This window comes from Cyanistes caeruleus, chromosome 1 (assembly GCF_971803275.1).
Source record: "Cyanistes caeruleus chromosome 1, bCyaCae1.hap1.1, whole genome shotgun sequence".
Lineage (NCBI taxonomy): Eukaryota > Metazoa > Chordata > Aves > Passeriformes > Paridae > Cyanistes > Cyanistes caeruleus.
In genome coordinates, this window is record NC_141701.1 from 72,324,948 (window position 1) to 72,349,499 (window position 24,552).

The 24,552-nt window shown below is 35.0% G+C and overlaps 1 protein-coding gene across 11 annotated transcripts in view; it reads right to left on the reverse strand.

Moving 5' to 3' along the window:
- Nucleotides 1-24,552, reverse strand: part of LOC147655596 (semaphorin-5A-like) — a 345,256-nt gene that overhangs the window by 118,338 nt on the left and 202,366 nt on the right. For all 11 annotated transcript variants that reach the window (XR_015274363.1, XR_015274377.1, XM_086842896.1 and 8 more), the window contains one exon: nt 20,376-20,421. Coding sequence is in view for 9 of the 11 variants with exons in the window: in XM_086842896.1 (XP_086699022.1) it covers nt 20,376-20,421 (46 nt within the window). In the remaining 2 variants the exon portion in view is untranslated. The remainder of the gene's footprint in view (nt 1-20,375; nt 20,422-24,552) is intronic.

The following is a 24,552-nucleotide window of genomic DNA, read 5'->3' on the forward strand; positions in this document are numbered from 1 at the left end:
AATTAAACCAGGTCATGTTGCTAATATGACCAGCTTAGCCCCTCAGGGATGTGTTAGAGTAACACTACCATGACTACTCAACCCCATGAGGAGTTTTATTTCCTAATTATTTGGAAAATATTTTATGATCTTTTAAAGAAAGTTCTTAGAACTGAGGAAAATATAAGGCTCAGGCATCCAAAATTAGGAAAATAATGTTTGGATGGATGCAGCCTCAACAAAACAGAAAATAACTCAGCATTTGGAGCACTATTTATTTGCTATATAACAAAAGATTTAGCATTTTGTCTATGAATCTGAAAATGCCAAATAATAAGTCAAAGGAGTCTAACATAAGGCTGTTCTTTATATGCCACTCTGGCAGCAGAATATCTAGACTTCTTGACCCTGCAGCTATAAAGCCTCTTTTGACACAAATGTGAATTTTTGCCAAGTCAGGATTACATGCTCAAACCTTCAGTGTATCATGAAAGACTGAAGTTTGTGAAAAAGATCAGTACACTTTTTTATCCTCAACTTAACCTTTCATACATTGCAAGTTTTTAGAGTGAGCAGCGGAAAGGAGAGAAGGTAGTGGCATGTGGCAGCTTCTGAAAGGCTACCCAGCTGTTGAATAAATGATGAGCACTACCATCACCATTCCTCTAATCTTTGCCATGCATTCTATCAGGGTATTATAGTTTTCAGATAAGAGAAATTGTCTCTGGACTAAAATATCTAGGGAGCCGTAAATTCCCCATTTATTGAAGTTAAAAAATTATATGGGACATCACATGTTTTGAATAAAACCCTCAGAATTTAAACTTGAACCCAAGCTGTCTGAACACTGTGTCATAAAGACCATGTTATAAGAGGTGCAGCTAACAATTCCGCTTGATGTACCTGTATGCCATCATTCCATTAAATAAATGGTCTAGAACCTGAGCACAAGTTTTCTTTAGAAACCTTGAAACAATAATGGGTGCCCCACTACAGGCTTCTTGCATACAAGGTGTAAGAGACAGTCTGAAGATTCTCTCATCTGTCTCATGACCATCTCTAGAACAGAGACTGAGACCCTGAATATCACAAGGGACTTTTGTGCAGGGCTTCGGGCCTAGCTGAGGTGGATGTTTGCCAAGTGATTGTCGCAGGTTGTTGCATAGTACACTGCCCTTGTTCCTGCTGGTGGTGGTTTGCTCTGTACCTTGCGCAATGGGTTTTCATGGCACATTGCCCTAGTTCCTGCTGGTGAGCAAAGACTTGTAAGAAGTGGTTTGCTCTGTATCCTGTGCAATGGTTTTCCTCACAATGTTCATCATTCTCCTCTGTTTTTGGCCCTGTGCCCCTTGAGTTGTAAAAGACTATAAAAATACATCCCAAACTTGCCTTTGAGATCTTCCCAACGGATAGAAGACTCTGTGTCAACAGACGTCTCAGTGGACTTCGACATTGGTAGTTATAATCCCCTTACTCTCTCTTTTTCCTAAGCTTTGCTTTGTCTTCTTTTCTCTCTATTGCATATTAGTGCTGATGAGCAGTCAAAGTGTGTTTTGCTGTTTAAGTCCCTGGTGTGTTGACAACCTTTTGTACTTTAAGATCGAATAAAAGAACCACATCATGAATCCCACCTTGTGGACCATGACACAAGGTAAGTTGAATAAGTGAGAAGGACAGACCTATAGCAAAAACACTAACAAATAAATCTACAATTTTTTTATGGAAAGTTTGCTCCTATTAGTATACACTGCAGGACACTCCTACTAATATTACAATTCTTCTTAAGGTTTGGACTCAGTGCTCTGTGAAATCTCCTTCTACTGATGGTTTCAACTTTGTCACACATTCAAACACTGGAAAGATCTTACTCCAGTGTAAGAAGAGAAATTTTCAGCCCAGGTAGATACTAGGTATCATTAAATCAGTGAAAGCGGGTTTCTCTAATGAAATTTTCTTTTTTAATTTTAAAAATTAGAAATGTTTACTATTTGAACAGAAATAATAAGCCTTGAACCATACAAATAAGAATGTTAGAAATAGATAAATATCACTTATGTTGCTTCATTACTAAGTTTACATAAAAATCTGTGTTGAGAAACCCTGCAAGATTACTTTAAGCATCTAATGTCACTTTTTTTAAAAAAAAACAACAGGTTTTAAATGTCAAGTTTTCATTCTGAATTAATAAATTTGAATCTAAATCAAGGCATATGTATTGTATAGAAGTTTCATATTTTTCCTCTCTAATTCACTGTTTCCCCTACAAGCAAAAACATAGCAAAGGGTCACAGATTTAATGCAGTTTCTGGTACATCCTATATGGACTTCTGACATTATCACCCTGTTGATACAATCATTAGTCTGATTAACTCTCTTCCACATGCTTACTGGGCTTGCACTTCCTTCCACACAAATGCAAATCCTAAGGACACTATGCGACTTCTCATTAAATAATGCCAATAAGGGATGCTGTACACAAAGCAACATTTTATTTTCACAACTTGTTTTTAACATAACTAATTTGGTAAAAAAATACAGTCCAGCTCACATTTGACACAGTACTTTCATAGTAGTTTCTGGCCATCTACATTTAATGCAAACTGTCTGCTCTCCCCTTCCTTAATATTTTTTAAAGCTTGTCTCTTTTCTGTTTAAAATACACTTGCTGCTCTGCTCCATATTATGGCACCTGTTCACAACAGCATGGCTCACAGTTTGTCAAAAAATAAATCTTATGACAGTGTCATCTAGAACCAGTACAGTGAGTAACATTATTATCTTCTCAGTACTACATTTTCCTTCATCTATTTAAGAGTTAAGTGTTTGAGATCTCTGTCTGTTTCCTATGCCCAGAAAAAATGTCCTCAGTGCTTGATTGAAGTCCTGACTATGGTCTCAGAATTTAAAATAGCAAAACTAGACCTAGATGAATAGTTCAAGATCAGTATTTCGGTCTTATAACACAAGAACACATGGAAGCCAAGAATCATTCTGCAGAGAAATTCAAGAAAAAAAGCTGTTCCACATTTAAATTTTTTTTTAAGTAACTGTAATTATTATTATCATCATCACTATTATCTTTATCATTATTGAGTTTGTGAAGCTGAGAAAGCAATATTGTTAATATTCTTTGTATAAGACTACATTAAAATTGACTGTGGTATCATAAAGGCACTAGCCTATCACTAGCAAGAGTGATAAGCATTCCAGAAACGACATTAGAGGATTGGTACTTTACACCTGGAAAAAATAAGAACTTACAAAGGACAAAATTTGTAGAGACAGTAAGCATTTAGGCTTGCCACTATGTGAGGACAGTGCATGCATAGGAACATGCAATGTTATAAGACTTCTTTTCTAAAAGGTAATTGCTATCCATGGGGACTACTGAAAAGCTTCTGTTCATAGAAGTATTGATCTTCAGGTCCTGGAAAATAATGCTAAGAACCTCTTGAAAGAAGAAAAAGTGATGAAAAATTTGTCATTAGGTAGATACTAATGCATATTAAGACATAAATAGCTACATCTATTAAAAGCAGAAACCTACTCCCACCATTAATCAGTTAATAAATCAATTGCTTGTGTGTAATAAGATCCCCATCTGTTCCTCAATGAAAGAGCAACCGCAGATATGCTTTGTCTACCAACAGGATAATTCATCAGATTTGCAATCAGTCAGCTCATTTTTATAAGCTATTTTCAAGATTATCTGAATATTACCAAGCATATAATTCAATTTGATAGATTGTTGGTACACCAATAAGACACGAGAAGAATATAACCTAGATAGCGTCTGTAAGGGTGGCATTTTTGTTTGGTTTCCTTTACAAGAGCTTTGCAGTGGTTGCACTGCATAATGCATACTTGGATGACAAAAGGGACACATTTCTGTTCTCTGAGTCATTTCTTCAAGAAGAAGACTGCTTTAGCAGTCCAGCTGTCTGAGCGTTCATGACAGCAGCAACAGCAGAACTTATATAAGAAACCAAACATTCTTTCTGTGAGGACCTTGCTTTCCACTGTCCAGAAGAATTAAACAACCTTCATGGTCTCAAACACGTTATAGATGTCCCTCCTAATCAAGCAGGTGATAAATATAAAAAAAGTCATTCCACTTCTCTAAAAATTGCTTTAGGTTCTTGTTACAGTCTGTTTACTTTCTGGCCAAAAATTGTAGATTTAGATAACCCTTTTTTTGTTGCCCTGAAAATTAAGCCTTCTGATAATGTTTTCATAGTATTAGTTACTTTCCCATGAAAGTCCTGTAAACATAAGCTGTTTATCACATTCCTTTTAAGAAATGTCTTTTGATGGACATTTCACATGACCAGTGTGCTTGCGTATAACTTTTTTTAATCTGTTTTTCTCTTTTGATTCTGCTGTATTTCTTCAGTACTTCTCCTCACTCCTGGATTTCTCAGCTTCTCTGAGCTGAGCTCCTCTGGAATACTCCTTCAAGGGGAGTTCCGTTTATCTCAGTTCTCTGGGTCAAGAAGAAAACTCCAAAGCTCTCTAGGATCTTGTTTCTTGTGTTTATTAGGATGTTATCACAAAAGTTGACAGGTCTCTCCAGACTATCTGCACAAGTTTAATTCACTACAACCTAGCACATTTCATCTCTGATGGCACAAAATGGCCCCAAACTGTGCGGCCTTTTTATCTTTATACTTATTCTCATCCAATTAACAATAAACATTATTTTTCTTACTGACCCAATGACCCAACACCTGTGTGCTGCACTGTGGCATTTTCTATCCAATCACCTACTATTACACAAAAACCTCTAGAAGAAGAAAATGAAGAAGAAAGAAGAAGGAAAAGAGACAACATCCTAAATCCTCCATCTTGTCTTCTACTCTCTAAACCAGCTTAAACTCTAAACTAAATTTTTCATCCAGGGACTTAAGAAAACTTTCTAATCTACACACTCACACTTCTAGCTTTTCTATCTAACTTTAACAGTTGTTTTCATGTATCACCATGTAAACATGCCCATAAATTTCCTGTTACATGTAATTCAGTGTCCTCTTGGATCTCAGAGCCAGGCATCAGAGACAAGGGAACACACTCTGTATCTCAGACTCCAACACTTGGGAAGGTGGTAACTTCATTATCCAATCCCTGGTCTTGAATCTATAAATACTGGAGTCAGAGAATAAAGTCATGGGTTTTGTTCTGAAAAACAAACAAACAAACAAACAAAAACCCCAACCAATATTCTAACAATCAAAAAGGAAAATAAACAAAGTTTTAAACAATCAGAAGGCTCCAGTTTCAGGATGATATTTTTTGATGTGACTTATACCAAATATGCTCTGACTGCTCTGAAGACTTGCAGAATTTGTTTTTGTGTTCCTCTTCTGAAAACAAAATTGGAAGGAAAACGAACTCCAGTAGGAAAAGGGGCTCAATCAATATTCCTGTAGCTCTTATAATGGTGCATTAACATCAGAATCAGTAACATCAGTGTTTATAAACTTACATGCAGCAATTACACTATTTGTTCAACAGGCATTTTAAAGTGATGTCTATACCACAGATAAGTAAAGGATATGTCAACACACTTCAATTAACACAAACACCTGCTACACCAGTCCCATGATATTAAGAAGTCTTGTGCACAATCTGCATAGATGTCCATACTCCTACACCTAATGCTGCCATCAATCCACGTGCTAGCCAGATTAATGCACCTTCAGTGTGCCACACATATGCACAGCCACTACAGCACTTCCAGCAAGGTCTGCAGTAGGCTGTAGGGGTAGTAGAGTAGCACTGTACAGATCCACCCACTCATTAATGACAGACTTGAGTAGCTTCAAAAGTTCAAAAATTCATACCACATGAATGTCAGCAAAAGCAACACTAGCTAGCTCTAAGAGCACATTGCCCTGTCACCCCAGAAGCATGACACAGGCATATTTGAGAAGTCTTGTGGGCTTCCTTTCTCTCAAAACCATAAGCCTGTATTACACAAAGGCATCAAATATGGACAGGACTTTTCCAACAATAGTAACAATGATGCTTATGGAAAATGTTAAACTATTCTCGAAAGCTTTTCCAAGTTTACTAAAAAAGCTTCTGAGAGTTTGAATTAAATATCTGCAAAATGAGAAAAACCAAAGAGTCTTCTGAGTTGTACTGTTCAGGAAGCTCAAGCTGCAAAAGAGATCCAAATCCATGCTGTGAATCAGATGACACATAAAGGCATGCATGAATCTTACACTCAAAAGCAGTATGCTAGCTATTGGACTGTTAATTCTATTTCACTTTCCAGCTCTCACTTGCCTCTTTGAGATTTTCTACCTTGCACAGAAAATCCAAAATATTTATTAGGAATATGAAAAACTTCCTCTAAATGAGACAGAGAAGTAGTCAATCTCTTCTAGTATTCCAATCCATTATATGTTTGCAGTGGCCATCTCTTAAGAATGGTTGGAAGGAACTCTTGAGATCCCCTGCTAAAGTAGATTCTCCTAAAGCAGGGGTGTGCATGATCACATCCAAGCCAGTTTTTTATCTCTCTTTAAGATCTCCATCCTGTTTTATCTCAGAATCAAGGGAATTTCTGGGAATGGGATTTACTGATAAGTGTAGTCTTTCAATTAAATTATATTCATTTTATTCTAATTACATTTTGGTTTGGGGCTCTGTTGGTCCAAAATCAGATTTCAATTCAGATAGAGTTAACATTTCTGAGAATAGAGTTTGATATTTGCATGCTACACCCTGCCCTGCATAAGAGGAGCACATCAGGTTATCAGGTGTACTAAGTGCATTACACATAAGAAAATTAGGGTTGTCCTACAGGAGGAGCAATTTGAGAACCACTAGATTTAGATGTGCTTTAATTTTTCTCTTTCCTACTTTTGAGACTGAAGATATTTTTATTTAGCCACTCCAGCTCATTGTCTGCATCAGTCTTATATCATTTACGAAGCCAGATACAGGCAGCAGAGAGACTGTGTTGGGCTGCATGATCCCAGATGCACAGAATCAACATGCTGCCCTGACCGAATATTTAGGAGTTTGAATGACTTCAGATATTCCCTGGGCCTTACTCAAGTCTTAGCAGACTATGTTTCAGCCAAGAAATTTGAAAGACTACACCCAGGATCCACAAAGCCATTTGCAGATCTTCAGAGATGTGCATCTGGAGAGTCTCAATCACCTGGTCTGTAAAAATGTTGGCTGAAAATTATGTGTAACAGCCTGGCAAACAGCATTGGCCGTCCACCTTCAATCTGTTAATCATACATTCGCACTGCCTCCACCTTGCTCCAGAGCTTGGTGAGTCTTCTCTGCCAAGGTGATCACATGGGGTTTTTTGCTGAAGTTTTTTTCTTGTTGGCTGGCTTCCAGAGATACTCTAGATTTGTGAACATTTTGTGACCATTTTAAAAGGGCTGCTTTTTGTGCTGTGTACTTAGCCAGACCAGATGCTCTTCTTGAAGAAATTATTAGCTTTAATCCTCTTTTCTCCTCAGATTTTATCTTTCAGGACTCCATTTTCTGTGCTACGCTGACTAAAGCTCTTTCATCTATTTAGCTCCTATTTTTCTACACAAACCAGATTCAATCTCTGTTTTTTGGTTTTTTTGGGATATTTTTTGTGTGTTTTGTTTTGTGGGGTTTTGTTTGGATTTTTTCTTGTTTTGTTTTTGCTTTTTTTTTTTTTTTGAAGAGGTAACCTCCAGTTTCCTGGCACTTTTTCTGCAACTGGTTAATCAGCAGGGAATTTATGCATGGCTGGTTCTCCCAGCAAGGACTTCATGATCCTTTCTGTTATGTTCTGCATTGCCCATATATCTGCTGTTCTGAAAAAGTCTGGCAAATATTACTTAATCTTCACAGATAAAAACAACACATTTTTACCTACTTCTTGCAGTAAACATTGACCTCTCCCTTTTGGAAACTCCCAAACTCCATCTGCAAGATGCTTTTGTCCTAGCATGATTTCTCAGGCTACAAGATTTATTTTCTTTCCCAGTTCACGTGGGTGATTAGCAGAGACAGGCCTTCCACAGCATTATCAGTGAGCTTTGTATGTTGCACCAACTCTAAAATGCGTTTATAGAGCTTCAGACTGATTGGATTAATTCACAGGAATATATGTTTATTTGTGTTCCAGCCTGTCCAGCTATTCTCTGCAACTTGCAAGTCCCAGTGAGAATGTAATTACTAGAAACCAGTGTTTCATCATGCTACCTGTTATTTCACTACAGAAGTTTTGGCAAGTTTGGTGAGGGAAATACAAATGTTTCTTCAACATTCACCTGGGTAGATTTATCATTCATTATTCCCTCCTTTTAAAGTTAACCAATTAAAGTGCAATTGTAAAAAGACTGACACCTTCTTATGTTTTATATGTAATTTTATAGAAATAAGAATGACTGGACTTCTTTCTTCCTCTACTATTGAAAATGCAAGGAATTCTTCCTTTTGTGTGTCATAGCTGGGCATCTAGCAGAAAAATAATTGAAACTACAAATTTTAGTGGAAAAATATACTTGGTTTACACAGCAAGCCTTCCTTTTGTAGATTATTTGCACATGATTTTCCATGCCCCAGTTCCCAAGTTTAAAATTTATTTCTCAGCCTCCTTTATGGGATAGCTAGAAGATAATAATCTAAATACAGCTTCAAGAGGTAAAACATAAGCAGCTGATTCTTATCTGATTTGTTTATTTTAAAATAAAGTTCTTGTTTTTCTTCCCATCCCTCATGGGATTCAACTGCACATGTGCTTTAGATTTCCTTATCCCACCCAAGGATGCTTGAACAGCGATTTCTGTATTCCTTACTAGTCACCTGTCCCTGCTTCCACCAGTAGAATATTTCTTTATTTTGCTTGAGATTATTTGGAAACTCATTGTGTATCCATCTCCTGACACCCTTGCTGTTTTCAGTATAAACCATATAATGTAAAAAATAAATAAATAAATAAATCAGTCTACAAATATATTATCATGTGAAATTCTACACTCAGCTTTAATTTGTCAATGCATATCAAGAGTTTTGTTGAGTACAACTCATTCAGCTTTATTTTCTCATGCTGAATAGCACAATATTCTATAAGTAACACCACAGACACACGTGTGAGAAAAGACCATGGAATCATGCCTAGAGCAGTCTTAATAAATATATGATAGAATATTTTTATGATTCATTCAATCTTATATGAACATACAGAATTACTGTTTCTTCAGACCTGCCCTGACATATTGTAAATATTATAATATATTATATAATATATATAATTATATATATAGAAAATAATATATAATTTATTAATAAATCCTAGCCTAATTAAAGTAATAAAAATGCCACTGTGAAAGGTTTTGTGTGTATTTGAGATTATAAAAATTCAGATATTTCCATTGCCCACATATTCAGAAAAAAAAATAGAACGCATAATTCTACCAAGTAACAAAAATAACCATGCACCTAAGAGTCAGAAAGAGTTTTGCAGAGAAAGGTTTCATCTCATGAATGAAAAGTAAAATGTGTGCAAGTCGTAACAATCATGCAGATGAGCTTCCACAGTTCCACTTCCCTCAAAGTCTCTCCTCTTGTCAGATTTCATTCTTCTCATAGTAAAAAAGTGGGGAAAAAAGTAAAGAACAGTTTGACCTTTCACCATTTCAGGTCCCTGAGATGAATGGGAAGAGGCACAGAATCACTCCCAGAATTGCCAAAATAACTAGGCAAAGACTTGGAGCTTATGAGCTATTACTCTTATAAGCAAGATTCCCACAGACAGATACCCTAAAAGCAATACTATATATAAATACTGGGCAGCTACTGCATTTTCACTCAATGTGGCTTCAGAACTAATTAATTCTGTCATTCATATTTAAACACAATTAACAGAAACTAATGTCACGTACACATACCAGACACTATATTTAATTTTAAATGCTAAATTCAAAGACTCAGAAAGTTATAAAAATGTAACAGCATAAATCTGCTGGGTGTTTTCCAAAACAGTGGGAGATATTCAACTTAATCTCCATCCTACCTCTAGAAATATTTATCAATTAATCAAATTTATCTCCAAGGCAATTTCAAAATTCTGAAAACTCATGCCCACCTTAGTTTTAATTTAGAAACTGCAATATTAAGAAACTGAATCACATAGCACATAGAAATGGTCAACACCACAATTAAGTTGTTATTTAACTAATATTTAATAGAAGTTTTTTTCTGCTTCTAATGCAGTTAATGGTTTCTTATAGAAGTGATTTCCATAAGGTTGCTTTATCCTGGATACCCACATAAATATGAAATTCTGAGGTTTTGTCAGGTCCTTAATTTGATTTTTAATAAACCTAACTGAATCAGACAGTTTAAAACCTAAACCAAAACACAAACAGTTTTGTGGCTGACTATTTCTGACTACCAAAATAGTAGCTATACCCTGGAAAAAGAACTATATGTGTTCATCAAGGAGATAATTTTGAAAATTGAATATAGACATAAATGTAGGTAAAAATACTAACCCCTAGTAAAACCCCTTTTTATTTTTTTTTTCTTTGAACAATTAATTTTCATTACTTGTATCAATCTGAATTGCTATAAACATCTCAATAGATATGAACAGACCCACGTACAGACCTTGTAATTTCTCATTTCCCGTAACTTCATAATGGTCTGTTCTTTTCTTTTGGTATTTTGATTATTTGTTTGGACCATCAGTATACCAATCACCATTACATCCCTGATTTGGAGAAGCAAATTAATTTTTCCCAGGTTCTAGTGCAAACATAAAATTCAGCAGTACTGACTGAATAAGATAGTATTAAAATCAGGGAAGAAAAATTAAAAAGTAAAAAACCAAACATACAGCACATAAGCCTATAACTAACTTAACTTTGTAATAGATCAGCCCATATTCAATTCAGCCTTAAGAATATACAATAGTGGTCACACAGTCTTCAGGTTCATACTGCTTGTAGAGTTTAGAAACCATGATAGAAAGAGCTTGACACACATTTTACATACAATTTACTCACCATGGAAACCTGCTGCATATGGGTGATGTAGAAAAAGAAAATATTATTGTCAAATTCAATAGAAATACTTAACCTAGGAAAAAAAGTTGGCATTTATTCTTTTAGTTTTCCCTTTGCACTCAACATTCTTCCTCAGGGAGATCAGAAAGCTCAGAACTCAGATATCAGTGGAGTTGAGTGTAGAGCTATTCTCATCCATCAGACAGAGAGCCTAAGCACCTATGCTCAGACTTCTAGTTCTGTTTTGAGGACAAATACCTAAAAGTACTGTGATTTGAAGGCAGGCAAACTAAGTAAAATGCTGACATCAAAACAGAAACATTTTTTTCTCTTAACTGCTTTATGGGTAAGATTGCCCTCCTTTTCTAGGGCAATTTGTTCCCCTGAGCATTTGGGAATTGCCTGTGGTCTGTGGGGGTCTAGATTTGCCTGCCTTCAAATAAATCCAAAATAACAACTAAACAAAAAAATTAATGCAAATACCTCAGATATGTGTCTAAGCCCAGATATTTCAAAGGACATTTAACTTTAAGTTTTAATAAATTGATTGATTTCCATAGTTTGACATGATTTATCACTTCCAGACTTGACAACAGAAGCATGATATTGAGGTGCCATCTGGGATGGGTAAAAAAATACATGCCAAAACAGAATAGAACCAAAAACATGGTAGGGAAAAGGTGACAGAAAAATAAGGATAAGGCAAAATGAAGGCAAAAGGTATCCCAAAATATTGGATAAGCCTATTACAGTAAGACAACTTTACTCCTCTATTTTCTGTTCAGAACCAGACTAGCTTCCTGCTAGTGACTAAGCAGTGTCTCTCTCAAACATTTAGGAGTAACAATCCACCTTATAAATTGGGTTGATTAGTGTTGACCAGGCAAGTAACACTGGAAGCAACCCTCTCTTTGTACCCTGAACCATTTAGAAGGGTAGGCCCCTCCTTCCCACACATGCCTGCATGGAATCCTCACCAACCAATGACCAATTGCAAGTTTCTCAAATCCTTCCTTCTACTTAGGTTATAGCAACAAGTGTCCGTGTCTGTCAGCCTCAGTATGGACACTTTGTTTCCTTAAAAGTTTAAAAATCTTGAGTTTTCCTTAATTGTAGTAGCAAAAAACTAGTCTCCTAACCTTGAAAATATTTACACCTCTACCCTAGGAATGAAGGGATCTTTTTGCCTCATGGAAACAGTTCTCCCCACAGCTCAGCAGTTGGGTGCACCCTTCAGCATCCTTAGAGCTGAGGGTCAAGATGAGTATCTTAAATATTTCTGCCCTGTAGCGAGGGAACATGAAGCTGCTCCACCATTTTTCTATTACTCAGGGTTTAAATGTTGATCTTCTTAACCTAATGTTTTGGTTTTTTTTAATTTCAACAACCAATTGCAAGGGATACTACAGACGAACAATGCCTTTATGCCAGGTACTGATGACCACTAACATGCAGGGGTAAGCTGAACTCATCTTCTCTCTGTAGCATTCCCCAAAAGCATCTATGCCCTATCCCACCTAACCTTGCAGAACTGTTGAATGGATCTCTGCAGTAGTGCAAAAGACAAAATTCCTCCTGCAACTGAAAAAATGTCTTTAAGCCTGCTCTTTGAATATGAATGACATACAAACTGCGGTTGGAACTTCTAATTGTTACAGACCAGAACACACAATGAAGTTCCATATCAGGGTCTGTATGCAAAAATCTATAAACATGTTTGCAAACACTCTATTACAGATAGCATATCTTCCAGAGCATACTGCATATTCCATTTCTTTTCTAAATTGCTCAGCACTGCAGCATCCAGTTGCCGAAGAGCTAGAACTCTCCATCAGCAACTGCTTGTGGCAAATTCTCCACCTAAGCAAGACAATATAAGAATTAAGACAATCTGCTTTTAGTCTCTATAATAATTTTTCTTCTTTAATTTTCTACAGTTACCTAACATTTCTGAACTTTCTCGGTACAGAGGTGACGCTGAAAGAGGGTGATAGTCAAAGAGAGCTCGTGTCCCTCCATAAATATCACCCTGTTGTCACAGGATGCTGCTTCAGTCCAAAATTAGCTGAAGTGTGCCAGGGTTGTATACGGTCCAGAGATTTGGAAAGCAGCAGCCTGATTTATTATCAGATTCTACTTGGTGATTACTCTTGTGTAACTGTAATGATTTATCGTTTCAGTGAAAACATGAACGAGTGTCACCTTCTGAGGAAAAGACATTTCCATAATTACCTTTTGTGCATGTAATGCCGTGTGGCTGACCACCCCACATAATACCAGGGAAAAGTATATGGAAGGGTGAAATCATTTCACTATAAAATCCAAATCAGCTGTTTCAGGAGTATCAGCTGTAAAATGAACATACATATTTTTGATATCATCTCTATTTGTCATGAGAACGAATGCCCTCATATTACATAGCCTGGTGATCCAGGCATCCCCTTTCTCTTAAAAAATCCCAAACGAAAAAAAACCCCGAAAAACCAAACAGAAACCCATAAATGTTTGATGCCTAAAGAAAAAAGAAATTTTACTACAGTGCAAGGGAAAAATTTTAGTACCTATTTTGCTTCTTTGTTGAAAAACCAGAACAGAAGATTATTGTAAACATACAAGAAATGCAGCCTAACAAGCAGAGGTAAAGGGGAAAAAAAAAAAAAAAAAAAAAAAAGACAGACTAGAAAAAGCTAAGTGTCTTGGCTAAAAATGTATTCATTTGTCTAGAAATACACCTGCATGTGTATTTTAATACTGGCACAAAAAATATAACAGATACAGCAAATAAATGAAAAATTACATCTCTGCCTGGTTTTATTTTTCTACTCTTTTCCTCCATCACTGAAAATACTAACACATACAGATGAACCAAAGCAGCAGCAAAGCTCTGCCAATTTGCCAGCACTCTTTTTCTTCAATTAGATGGTTCTTAAATTTCCATGACAAATTTCAACTGTATTGAAGAATAGGAAATAAAAAATTCTGGAGACTCAAACCTTCCAATTTTGTAGAAGCCAAGTGTAAATAACAGGCAGAAATGAGCAGAAGAGTAAACACATCCAGTTGGGTGTCTCACATGCCCTGTTATATATATTTTTAGTAGAGGTCTGCATATGAACTTAAATATCACACACAGAAAAAAACCTTTAAACAATTAGCTGATATGTGTAACCACACTTCTGCAGATGAAAAATCCTACACATGGAAAGAAAATTCAGAATGCAGGGTGAATCAGTAGTTGGCCAAATATTGTCACTGTCGGACACGAAATGATTTACACAGACACCGCTCAAGGTGTGGTAGAGGAAGAGGAAACTTTATTTTGTCATTTCAATATTTATAGATTGTTGACAACTACCAGGGATTGGATGGTCAGTTTACCACCTTCTCAGCCACACTGGTCATAAGAAATGTCCATCAAAAGACATATCTTTAATGGAATGTATAAACATCCATGTTTATAGTTACTTTTCTGGGAAAGTGTTTAGAAACTATGAAAACAATGTCAGAAAGCTTGATTTTCAGGGAGACAAAATATGACTCAAATGGTTTCAGAACATTAGCCATACTCTGACTAATACATAGGTGAAGCTAAGAGTACCAGCTACAAAGGACTAGCTCTGGCTTCACAAATACTTTTACATCATCTTTAAATTTCCAATATTCTAATTTAATTATTTGTGCACTTATTGTATAATCAAATCCAACAATCTGCCACTGGAAATACATCAACAAGATGAAGAGGTACTTGACAGCAGTAGCATTGTGATATGTAGATGTACAGTCCTTTGCCTTTTCTTAATTTTTTCCCTTTTTAAACTCTGCTCTCAGTACCAATTTAGACAAAAGTTAACAGTCCAAATACCTCTGCACATTTTGCTCATCCCTAGCATCAAAAGAGATCTTTGCACCAGCTTTATTATTTTTTGGTCACTCTGTAGTTTGCTCACCTCAGTCATCTTTGGAAAAGTTTTATAAGCACAAGTTGCTTCCTTCACTTCCAACCTTTTAAGGAACTTGGAACAGCATCAAAAGTAATGCCAACTTATGCACTTGGCTTATCCATTGTGTGTCATAGACACAAATGTGAAGGGTCTAAGAAGAAACAGTATTTTGGTGGTGCTGATGCTACCTTCACTTAAAAAAAGGGAGAAAAGTACCTTTAAAAGGGAGGAACATTCTCTATTTCCCTCACTCTTAAATAGATACTGGGCACAGGCATACCCAAGAGAGATTTGTTATTTGTTTTGTCTGTTTTTCCCCTGCATAGACACTCAAATAAAATGTTAAATCTCAATCTTCTTGTCATTTCAATATTACCAAACCATGATTGTAATCAATTAAGGACATCCTTACTTGATGTCCCTTATGCCTTCAAGTGTGATATCAGAGAATATACTTCTTGCATTTCCTTTTCAGCACAGTTGCTTCACCCCATAATAAAATGATGATTCGTGTTTCTTTCATGTATTTCACAAATCAGGCATCTGTTACACAAATAATGACTGTAAGTAACACACAACACAGACAATTAATGGATTAAAATACAATGAATAAAAGTTTAAGAAAAATAATTAAGCAGCCTTTTAAGTATTCTACTTATTTAGTGACTCAAAAAACTTGAGATTAAAAGATTAAATCTTCATTCTCTTTATCTCTGAATTTGTTGTTTATAACTACAAGTTTTAACATCAGCATAAATCAAAGATTTGATGCTACATAACTACTTACAACTTTTCATTTTGTTCATAGCAAAGGGAACTTGAGAGCATTGACCCAAAAATTAACTGTATAGAGAGCTCAAGTGATTTGTGCCTCCATTTTTCATAGACTTTGCCAAGTACTATCTTAACCAAAGACAAACTAAGGTTATGAAGGCTTCTCACAAAATACATAATAGTAAACAATTGTTATTTTCAAAATGGAATTACAACACTGGTGAGGATTTAACTTATTTTAAAAAATTAAAAATTAAATGTTAATAATTATACTCTGTATTAAAATTTAGGTTAAGTTTAAAAAAACATTTCAGGTTATATATACGACTTTTTAAAAAAATCCTAAATTATGGAATCGAATTCCCTTTTTTTCACATAGGTGCACACAAAATATATACTCAAAGAATAGTACAATTTACTTAACTCATTGTTTAGTCTACCATCTAGCCATTAATGACTCATATCAAAATGAACTATCATATGTAACATGTATTTCCAGATACTCTTGACACATGCAAACAATAGCAAGAATTCTGTTAGGTAAAATTTGTTCTCCAAAGTCGCTCCTTTTCCAGAAAGTTCTTAGTTCCACTCTTGCCTTTAATTCCTTGAATGCCTTGTTAGTAGATGTGCATGTATAAACACATACACACAAACACATCTATAAACCAAAATCCTCAAGATTCCAGAATTTAAAGTTGAATAACACACATAAAAACAAAACTATGATCTTCTTAGCCTGTATAAAGCATTTATTTTGAATCTTGTTATAAAAATGGGCTAAAATTTGCTTTAAAATTGCCTTTAAACTCTGAGGGTATGTGTTGTTCTAACTGAAAGATGTGCAGGTTCTGAGAATGAGAATAAAACCTGTGGAGAACCATGTAAATACAGAAGCAGGTGGAACAGGCTCATATTTAACCTTCTGGGCATCTCAAATATGAAATAGATTTCATAGATGGAACATTTACATGAGAAAGGCAAACACAAGCATGTACCCTGTAAATGACTTAACAACCTGAATATATGAAGTTCAGCTTATGGAAGAAAAAAAGATGTACACTTTCTATAAGGTTTGTAAAAGATTATGCAGGCTGGATTATTGTTTATGGCAACTGTGGCATAAAGACTTTTATAAGCCATCATGTATTATCTTTTCACTCTTTACAGGCACATCAGCACATCTGTCATGTAGGCAGACACAAATAAATGTTTGAATTTAGAAGCTCTCATTTCAAAAAAAGTTAGAAAAAAGGATGAGAACAGATACTTGTGAGAGTCATCCATTACATAATGTCAAAGCCCCACTATTACTGCTGACCTTTTCTAGATATCATGGTTTTTAAAATACACTTTTGAAAATAAATTTACTCATTTAAAAACTACTATTTAGATTTCTGCTTTTATACTTTAAGAAATAAAACAGAGCTTTCAGGAAATCTAGCTTTCATCTTGGCCAATGTTTTTATGGATCATTCTACTGTTACTTGAGGTGAGCAATAACAAAGTAAAGCTCACAAAACAAATTTATGCAGAGCCAGGCCTTCTCTGTCTGTGAGCCTACTGTTGCTGCAGACAGAGCGATAAAATATTTGCCCTTCTATAACCCCAATGAGTGCTTCTTCCCTAATCCATAAACATTATGCAAGCATTGTTCCAACAGGCAGCTTTGAACAATTTGACTCTTAGGCTTCTCCATCAACGGCTTAAAAGGCTTTCACTTGCTCTATTCTTCTTTATTCTTCTACACAAAGAAAATTGCTGAGACACATCAAATACTGGTTTGTTAAAGGTATTATCATATCAAACTTGCTTATTTAAACAACATGCTCTTCCCATAAAGTACAGAGCACAGAACTATGACATGTGGAATCACAACTTTGATGTACCCACAATGGTGATGATGTCTAAGTGCACAGCCCCAGCTCATGTTTAAATGCACATCCTGTCTGATGCACTCTGGAAGCACTCTAACCCCACTTTTACAAGGGATTAACTTCCACTAAACTGGTAGAAACAGGACCCTCTTAATACATGTTCTGCATTTCTTTTGTGATAACTTTAATTTCAAATGGATATCTGGTTTTGGTTTGGATTTTTGTTGGGTTTTGTTTTTTTTTCAAGGAAGATTATCTTGTGTTTACAAACTATTTTCCAGGCATACACTTGTAAAAGACAGGACATACACATATTTTGGCCCAAAGAAATTTTTGAAAAAGTTTGCAAACAAGAAGTCATTATTTAATGTTTTCCTTTTTAGAAAGCTTTCCTATTACAAAACAGTATCTGGTAATCTTGCAAGATATGATAATACTCCAAAAGAACATTTTGTTTATAAAATGTAAATATTTCCAAAAATAAGGAGAAATTTTGTAAACAAAATATTTTAAAATATGCTTTTGCTATAAATGAGTTTTTTACTCTTTATTACATGTAAAATGAAGTCTATTGTCTTCCCAGTGAAAATGTGTGCACAAACTAATATATTTCAATAGACAATTAGGCATGACAGATGAGGAAACAGACAAAAATAACTGAAGTACGTCAATGGTCAAAATTTAGTTTGAGGCATTCCCCTGATTTTCCAGAGAGAAAAGTAAAATAAGAAGGATTTGGCGGATGAATCAGTTATTAAAAAAAGATAAAAAAAATCAAAGTTATAGGAAATAGCAAAGGAAATAAAGTTATAAAATTCTAATTGAAAACCGTGAAAAGTAGGATGCAAATTGTTCCAATTTGCTTCCATGTTAAAAATATTTGCTATGCAAGTGAATTTTTCTTTTGATTCCCACACACAATAGCAAAACTAGAGCTTAAGGAATTTTGTAAGATAATTAAATAACAGCTATATAGATTGTCTTGTTTCTACCCTTTTTTGTCTTGTTATTGAGCTATGGTGAAAGCCTCTCATAGATAGCACTTTCACTGTGTGCCTTTTCTTTAAGATGTGAAAACATGGTTTATTAGCTTGTGAAACATCTGCATGTTTTTACAAAAGCTGGCTAATGCAAAAAAAAAATCAAATCAAACAACATAAGTAGAAGCATTAAATGAGATCTTTTTTTACATTATTACTATGACAAAAACTGTGTGAAGAAAATGTTAAAAGAAAATTTCTTCTGTCCGTACATGAAATGCTGAAGTATTCAGTCCCTTGCCAAACAAATGCAAACTAGCACACAGAGTATCAACGAGTTAAACCACAGCAAGCTTTATTTCTTCCCTGAAATTCCATCAGTCTGTTCTGCAAGGATTTAATACAGCTTTTGCTTTGCTTCCTACTTTTGTTCCTGCCTCTTTCAACCATAAAACCAGATTACAAGACAAGACCTGAATATGTTGTTTAGTAGTTTCAAAATCCTAAACAATTCATCCTACAAATTAAAACAAAGTCTTCAGTCACCTCACAGCTGATTTGGAGCTGCCAAAACTGGCATATCCAAGGATACATCTTTTTGGATAATGGCTATCCTGAGGCACTCTAACAGAACTGTAAGTTCTGTTAGAACTGTAACAGTAGAGGGAAAGAAGAGAAAGAGAAGATCTGGGAAGGAAAAATATGAAGGAGTCATAATGGTGGGCTTGGAAATAAGGGGAAAATTTAATACTAGATGTAGGGATAGTAAAGACATGCTGGTGGAAAAAAAAAAAGAACACTTTTGATTTAGATACGCAAATTCTCTAAAGATATGTTGAAGAATGCTAGAAATATAGAGGTAAACCAGTGGTGCTACAACACTGAAGACAAAATAAGAAACTTCACCAAAAGTCAATTTGAGAAGACTGTTTAAAGGCCTAAGACTGAAACCCAGTTACCTACTATAACATCACCGATATGATTTCTGGGCTCAGTTTGTATTTTTTTTCTGATTGAAGTGAGAAGAGGTCAGCACAATTATAAACTTCTTAAACCTACAGATTTCTCCCTCCTTAGTGAATTCAGCCTACTGATATATGTCCTAACAGAAGAAAATCATGAACTTCGATGTATGAATTAGCAGCATAAACTACAATGGTGGCACCATCAGAGACCTCTGAATGCAACCTCTCAAAAAGAATCTCTAGGACCTAAATTATTTGTCAGGATATCAAACATGGCATAGAAAATGATATTAAGATATTAAAGGTTCTTGTTGTGTGACAGCTTTAAACATGAGCAACAAAATTTAATATTTATTAATATTGAAATTTTGATTAAATATAAGCTAACATGAGATCTTCTTTCTAGTAGTCTAGGAAGGCAGATAAAATCTGAAAGCTTAATTAAAGCATATACAAGTTGTTTTACAAATTACAAGGTCAGTCTTACCTGAAATGATTTTACTTTTCTATATTCAGCTGTATAATATTACTTCATTAATTAATAGGGACAGTACTGACTCTAAAGGTAGTTAATTTTAAATTGTATTAATGAAGACTATGAAAATCTACTCTAACAAAATCAGAGCAGACAAAGGCAGCATCAGATCTCTATGGCCTGGGACAAAGGCTAATCTGGAATTAAAAGGGATAATATGACCTATATAATAAGGGGCCAAAAAAAGGACAAAAACAGATGCATATTTATATGTAGCTATGAAGGTTTTGAATATTTTGATTATCTGCTTTAAAACATCTGGTTACCTACATCTTGCAGTGGAACTAAGTAAACAGAAATTAAACATACCTGTAGTAGAGAGAGATCTTCAAGCTTCAGTCTGAAGAGGTAGTTTCTAGGGTTTAAAAAATAGCAAATAAAAATGAATTATTACTAATGTTTAAGTAAGAAAACAAAATGTTACTACTATTTAAATAAAAACATGATTAATGACTACAAAGGCAGAAAAAATTTAGAAGTGACAGTTATTCAGGACTTCAAATTCTTTCAGAGCCTGTCTTAATATATATGCCTTTGGGATAAGGACTAAGCTAATTTCTAAAACAGATTTTCAGTCTGAGGGACTGGCTGAACGTGAATGCAGTAGGTATATGTACATCTGATTCATTGCTCCAGTATTCCTTTAGAACCAATGGGAAGGAATACTCAGTGCTTTTGGCAGATTCATGTCACCAGCATTGGATGCCTACATCAGAATATATGGACAGGCAGACTGAAGCTCTCAATTTCTCCCCACAAAGAAGGGAACCTCATGCAATTAGCTCAGCCACATATATGTAAAGTTTGAAGCACAGGATCCCAATATGATCCTGTATGATGGTGAATCAGCACAAGTCCCTGAGTTTTCACAATTTTGAGAGAAGTCTTGCCCTATGCGGCCTAATTTCTTTGAAGCCTATGATTTTTTTTCCCCCGCAGACAGAAGGAGCCAACCAACCAAGCAGTTTTCAAAAGCCTGTGCATTTATTGCAAAAATATTTCTCACTGTGTTTTCTCTACAGGAGCACCTACAGACCTTGGGAGGAGCCCAGGCAAACTACAAGCAAAACATACTCCTTCCCCACCACTGTTTTCTTTCTTTCTTAGTTGTTATCACACCTCTTTTTCTTCTTTTCATGATTCATTTCTTTCTACTGCATCTTCACAAATATAACACCCCCAGTACTCTTCTGCCTGTATTTTACCTTACGTAAAACAATTCTGATTCTCCAATGCTACTAGAGTGATTATGTTTTAGAGATGAAAATAAAAAGGATTTTACAATAATAATATAAATTACTTCAATCTTCATTTATTAAGATTGAATCTTAATATATCCATAACAATCTTAATTTATTCATAACAAATATGTAACAGTAATTTATAAGATTTTTTAAAAATCAATTAAAGTAGCAAAAAAACTCAGATGATAAAGAGATGGGTAAATTTACATTTGAACTTTAAATATTTGCAATATTTATGAATTACTGCAGTATTACACCCATGTAGCTTAGAGATGTGTAATGAAAATTAAAATTAGGCCAAATTTTTTGAGATAAAAATTGTAATTCTTTCCAAAGAGGTATGAGGTATTGTTAATGGGCACAGATGGTCAGAACCTATACTTTACATCTCTATTTTTTTTTATTTTTTATTTTTTTAATGAGACAGCAGGGAAGGGGAAAAAACAAAAATAAATTGTGTCTAACTCAGAAACACAACCACCATGGCCATCATGGCTATCTTTATTTATGAATTCTCAGAAACAGCCATGAGTATTTATTTATTGGCCCTGGTATATATATGGTCTACTTAAATTGCGCTGTGCAGGAACCATATCACTAGTCTTTCCTAGGAGTACTGCTAAAAAGAGTTACTCAAAATGCAGGAGGCAGGTTATAAAGGGCAAGAATTCATGTGAAAATAAAATAAAGACAGAATATTTTTTATTATACTGCTAAATCACCACAAAGAAATAGCTAAAATACTTGGGTTTGTGTCATGGAGAGACCTGAAGTGGATAAACAGAGAAAAGAGTACTTTGCAGAACAAAGTGTACACAAAGCTTCACCAACAAGTTACATGCAAGTGGACTTGAAAGACTTTCATCAAAACACCAAGAAGCAATGCATTATAGTCTTTCTATAAAGTCTTCTACACTTCCTCTCTAAGGACAAAAAATACCTCCATTTCTGCACAGTGTCTTGCCCAGAAGTATTCAGCAGGGAGCACAAATACTTGGACTGCTCCTCATCTTGGTGAATTTAAGCTTCCATCACCCATCATTGTACATCTTTCACTCCAGTAACAAAGAAACAAACTTCACTGCTGTAGCAAAACAACTTTGTTTTTTTCTTCAGCATCTTCAGCAGATAGAAACTTCTTTCTTAACTCAGTGGTATCAGACTAACAAGAATGGCACATAAATGTCCCATATCACTCTACAAATAAATGCAGTCCCTGCTGCAGAATATGTGAGCAGTCTGGTCTCACACAGTTTTCAGGGAAGTAGTTAATACATATTTCATTTGCTATGTATACTTCATCTTCAGATATCTGCTGTAAATTTATGCTTGATGAGGCCTTTTTAGGACAGATTATCAAATTAATAATGTCTTTTTATCATCTTCCAATCTGACATAATTTCAACCTATTAAAAAGTAAGCTATTGTCCCAAACTGTAAATATTCTAAACTAATAAATGCCAGCCTGAAGAAAAACAGACACTCAACAATTCTCTTACCTTTTTCTTCTTAGAAAATTAGATTTTTATCCTATTCAGTAGAGCACAACACTTCTACACAATATATTCATTGTGAAATTAGAAAAATTGACCCACTAAGTGTTAGGGAGACTAAAATGTCTACATTCATGTGAATGATCAAGAGGCAGAGCTAATTAGTATACATTTTTCAATTTCCTGTGGCTGCCAATAACCAATTAAAATATTTTTAGCTTTGTAAAGCCAGAAGAAAGTTAAACAAGAAAACCTGTGTGCAAGAGACAATAAAAACACCTTAGCAACATAAACTGGAAAAATGGACAGCATAGATTGACTGTGACTACATAAATAATCCTGGGCTAAGTGTCAGACTAGCACTCAGAGAGCAATAAGAGCTATTCCTACCTAGATGGCTCACTTCAGTATAACTTGTAGGACTACGTTTAGTTTTACAAATCCAACAGTTTAACATTTTAAAGCATGTATTTCTAGCATGTGAGAACTTACTCAGAAAGCACATATATGAAAAAAATGTAGAAATCAAATTAAAGAAATTAGCATGAAAATAAAAAAATCGCATATGACATGAGAGTAAAAATAAACCCACAAATGTAGTATTAGTAAATCTGGCAGTCCAAAGAAAAAGTAGTTCCCAATTTTCATGACATGTGCAGAGCCATTATGCTCCTCACAAGACAGGTGACAACATTTTTTCAAAGTGTTAAGATTATGTCTGGACTGCCATTTTTCAACCTCTGTTCAGCTTTATTCCAGAGCAATATATACTTTGAAGGCAGCAAAGAATGAGAAAGAAAAATGAAATTACATTTCTGAAGCACAGGTATGACCTCTTCACACACAGCCCTGCCTCTTTTCCAAATATGGTGGCAATAAGCAAGAAAAAAACAGCTTTGGAACTCAAAAAAATACAACACTGGAACTAAATAGATTTGACACTGGCAGTAATTGGCAAATTTGTTTCTATTTGGTGCTTAATGAATGAGGAAAGCAAATATGTTACATAAATCTGCAAACAGAGGGACACTTAATGAGAAGAAAACATAACACTGAGGTAAACCAGCATCCTTTACTCTGTCAGATACAGTATTCCCCTTTACATTCACAGCACTGAACAACTCTTCTAGCTCAGCTGTTATAATTGAAACCTATTAGTTAAGAGCCTGCTCAAACCCAAGGGTAAACACTTCCACTGGTATCAGTGGGAACTGAATGAAAGCACATATAAAACATGCTCCAGTCACCTCCTTCACAACAATATATTTCAATCTACTGCAGTGAATACATTCAGTATGACTACAGCTAAAAGTATATAACTAATCTTCTGTATGTTCCTGAACAAGTCCAAGTAAAAAAACAATTGAAAATACATAAAGATTCAAAAGTGTATCATGTTTGTAATGGTTGTCACCATTACATTTTACCCTTTTATTTGTGAAACTGTAAGCTATAAAAGCTGAATGGAACAACAATAAATACTTTTGCATTAAACACAGACATGAATTAGAAGAACATTAAGATGGCACACACAGTTCAGGATAACATGGATTCAGGATTAAGCGTTCTTTAAAAATATGGCAAAATATATATCATAATATTGCAGAAAATCTCCGTAACCCATCCTAACCCCCCACATACATTTGCAATTGAAAGCCTGAATCAATAAATGGGGGTTGAATTAAACTCAGACACTCAAGGTATGACCAGGCAAACTGCCAGATCTCCTGGAAATAAACTAACAAAAGA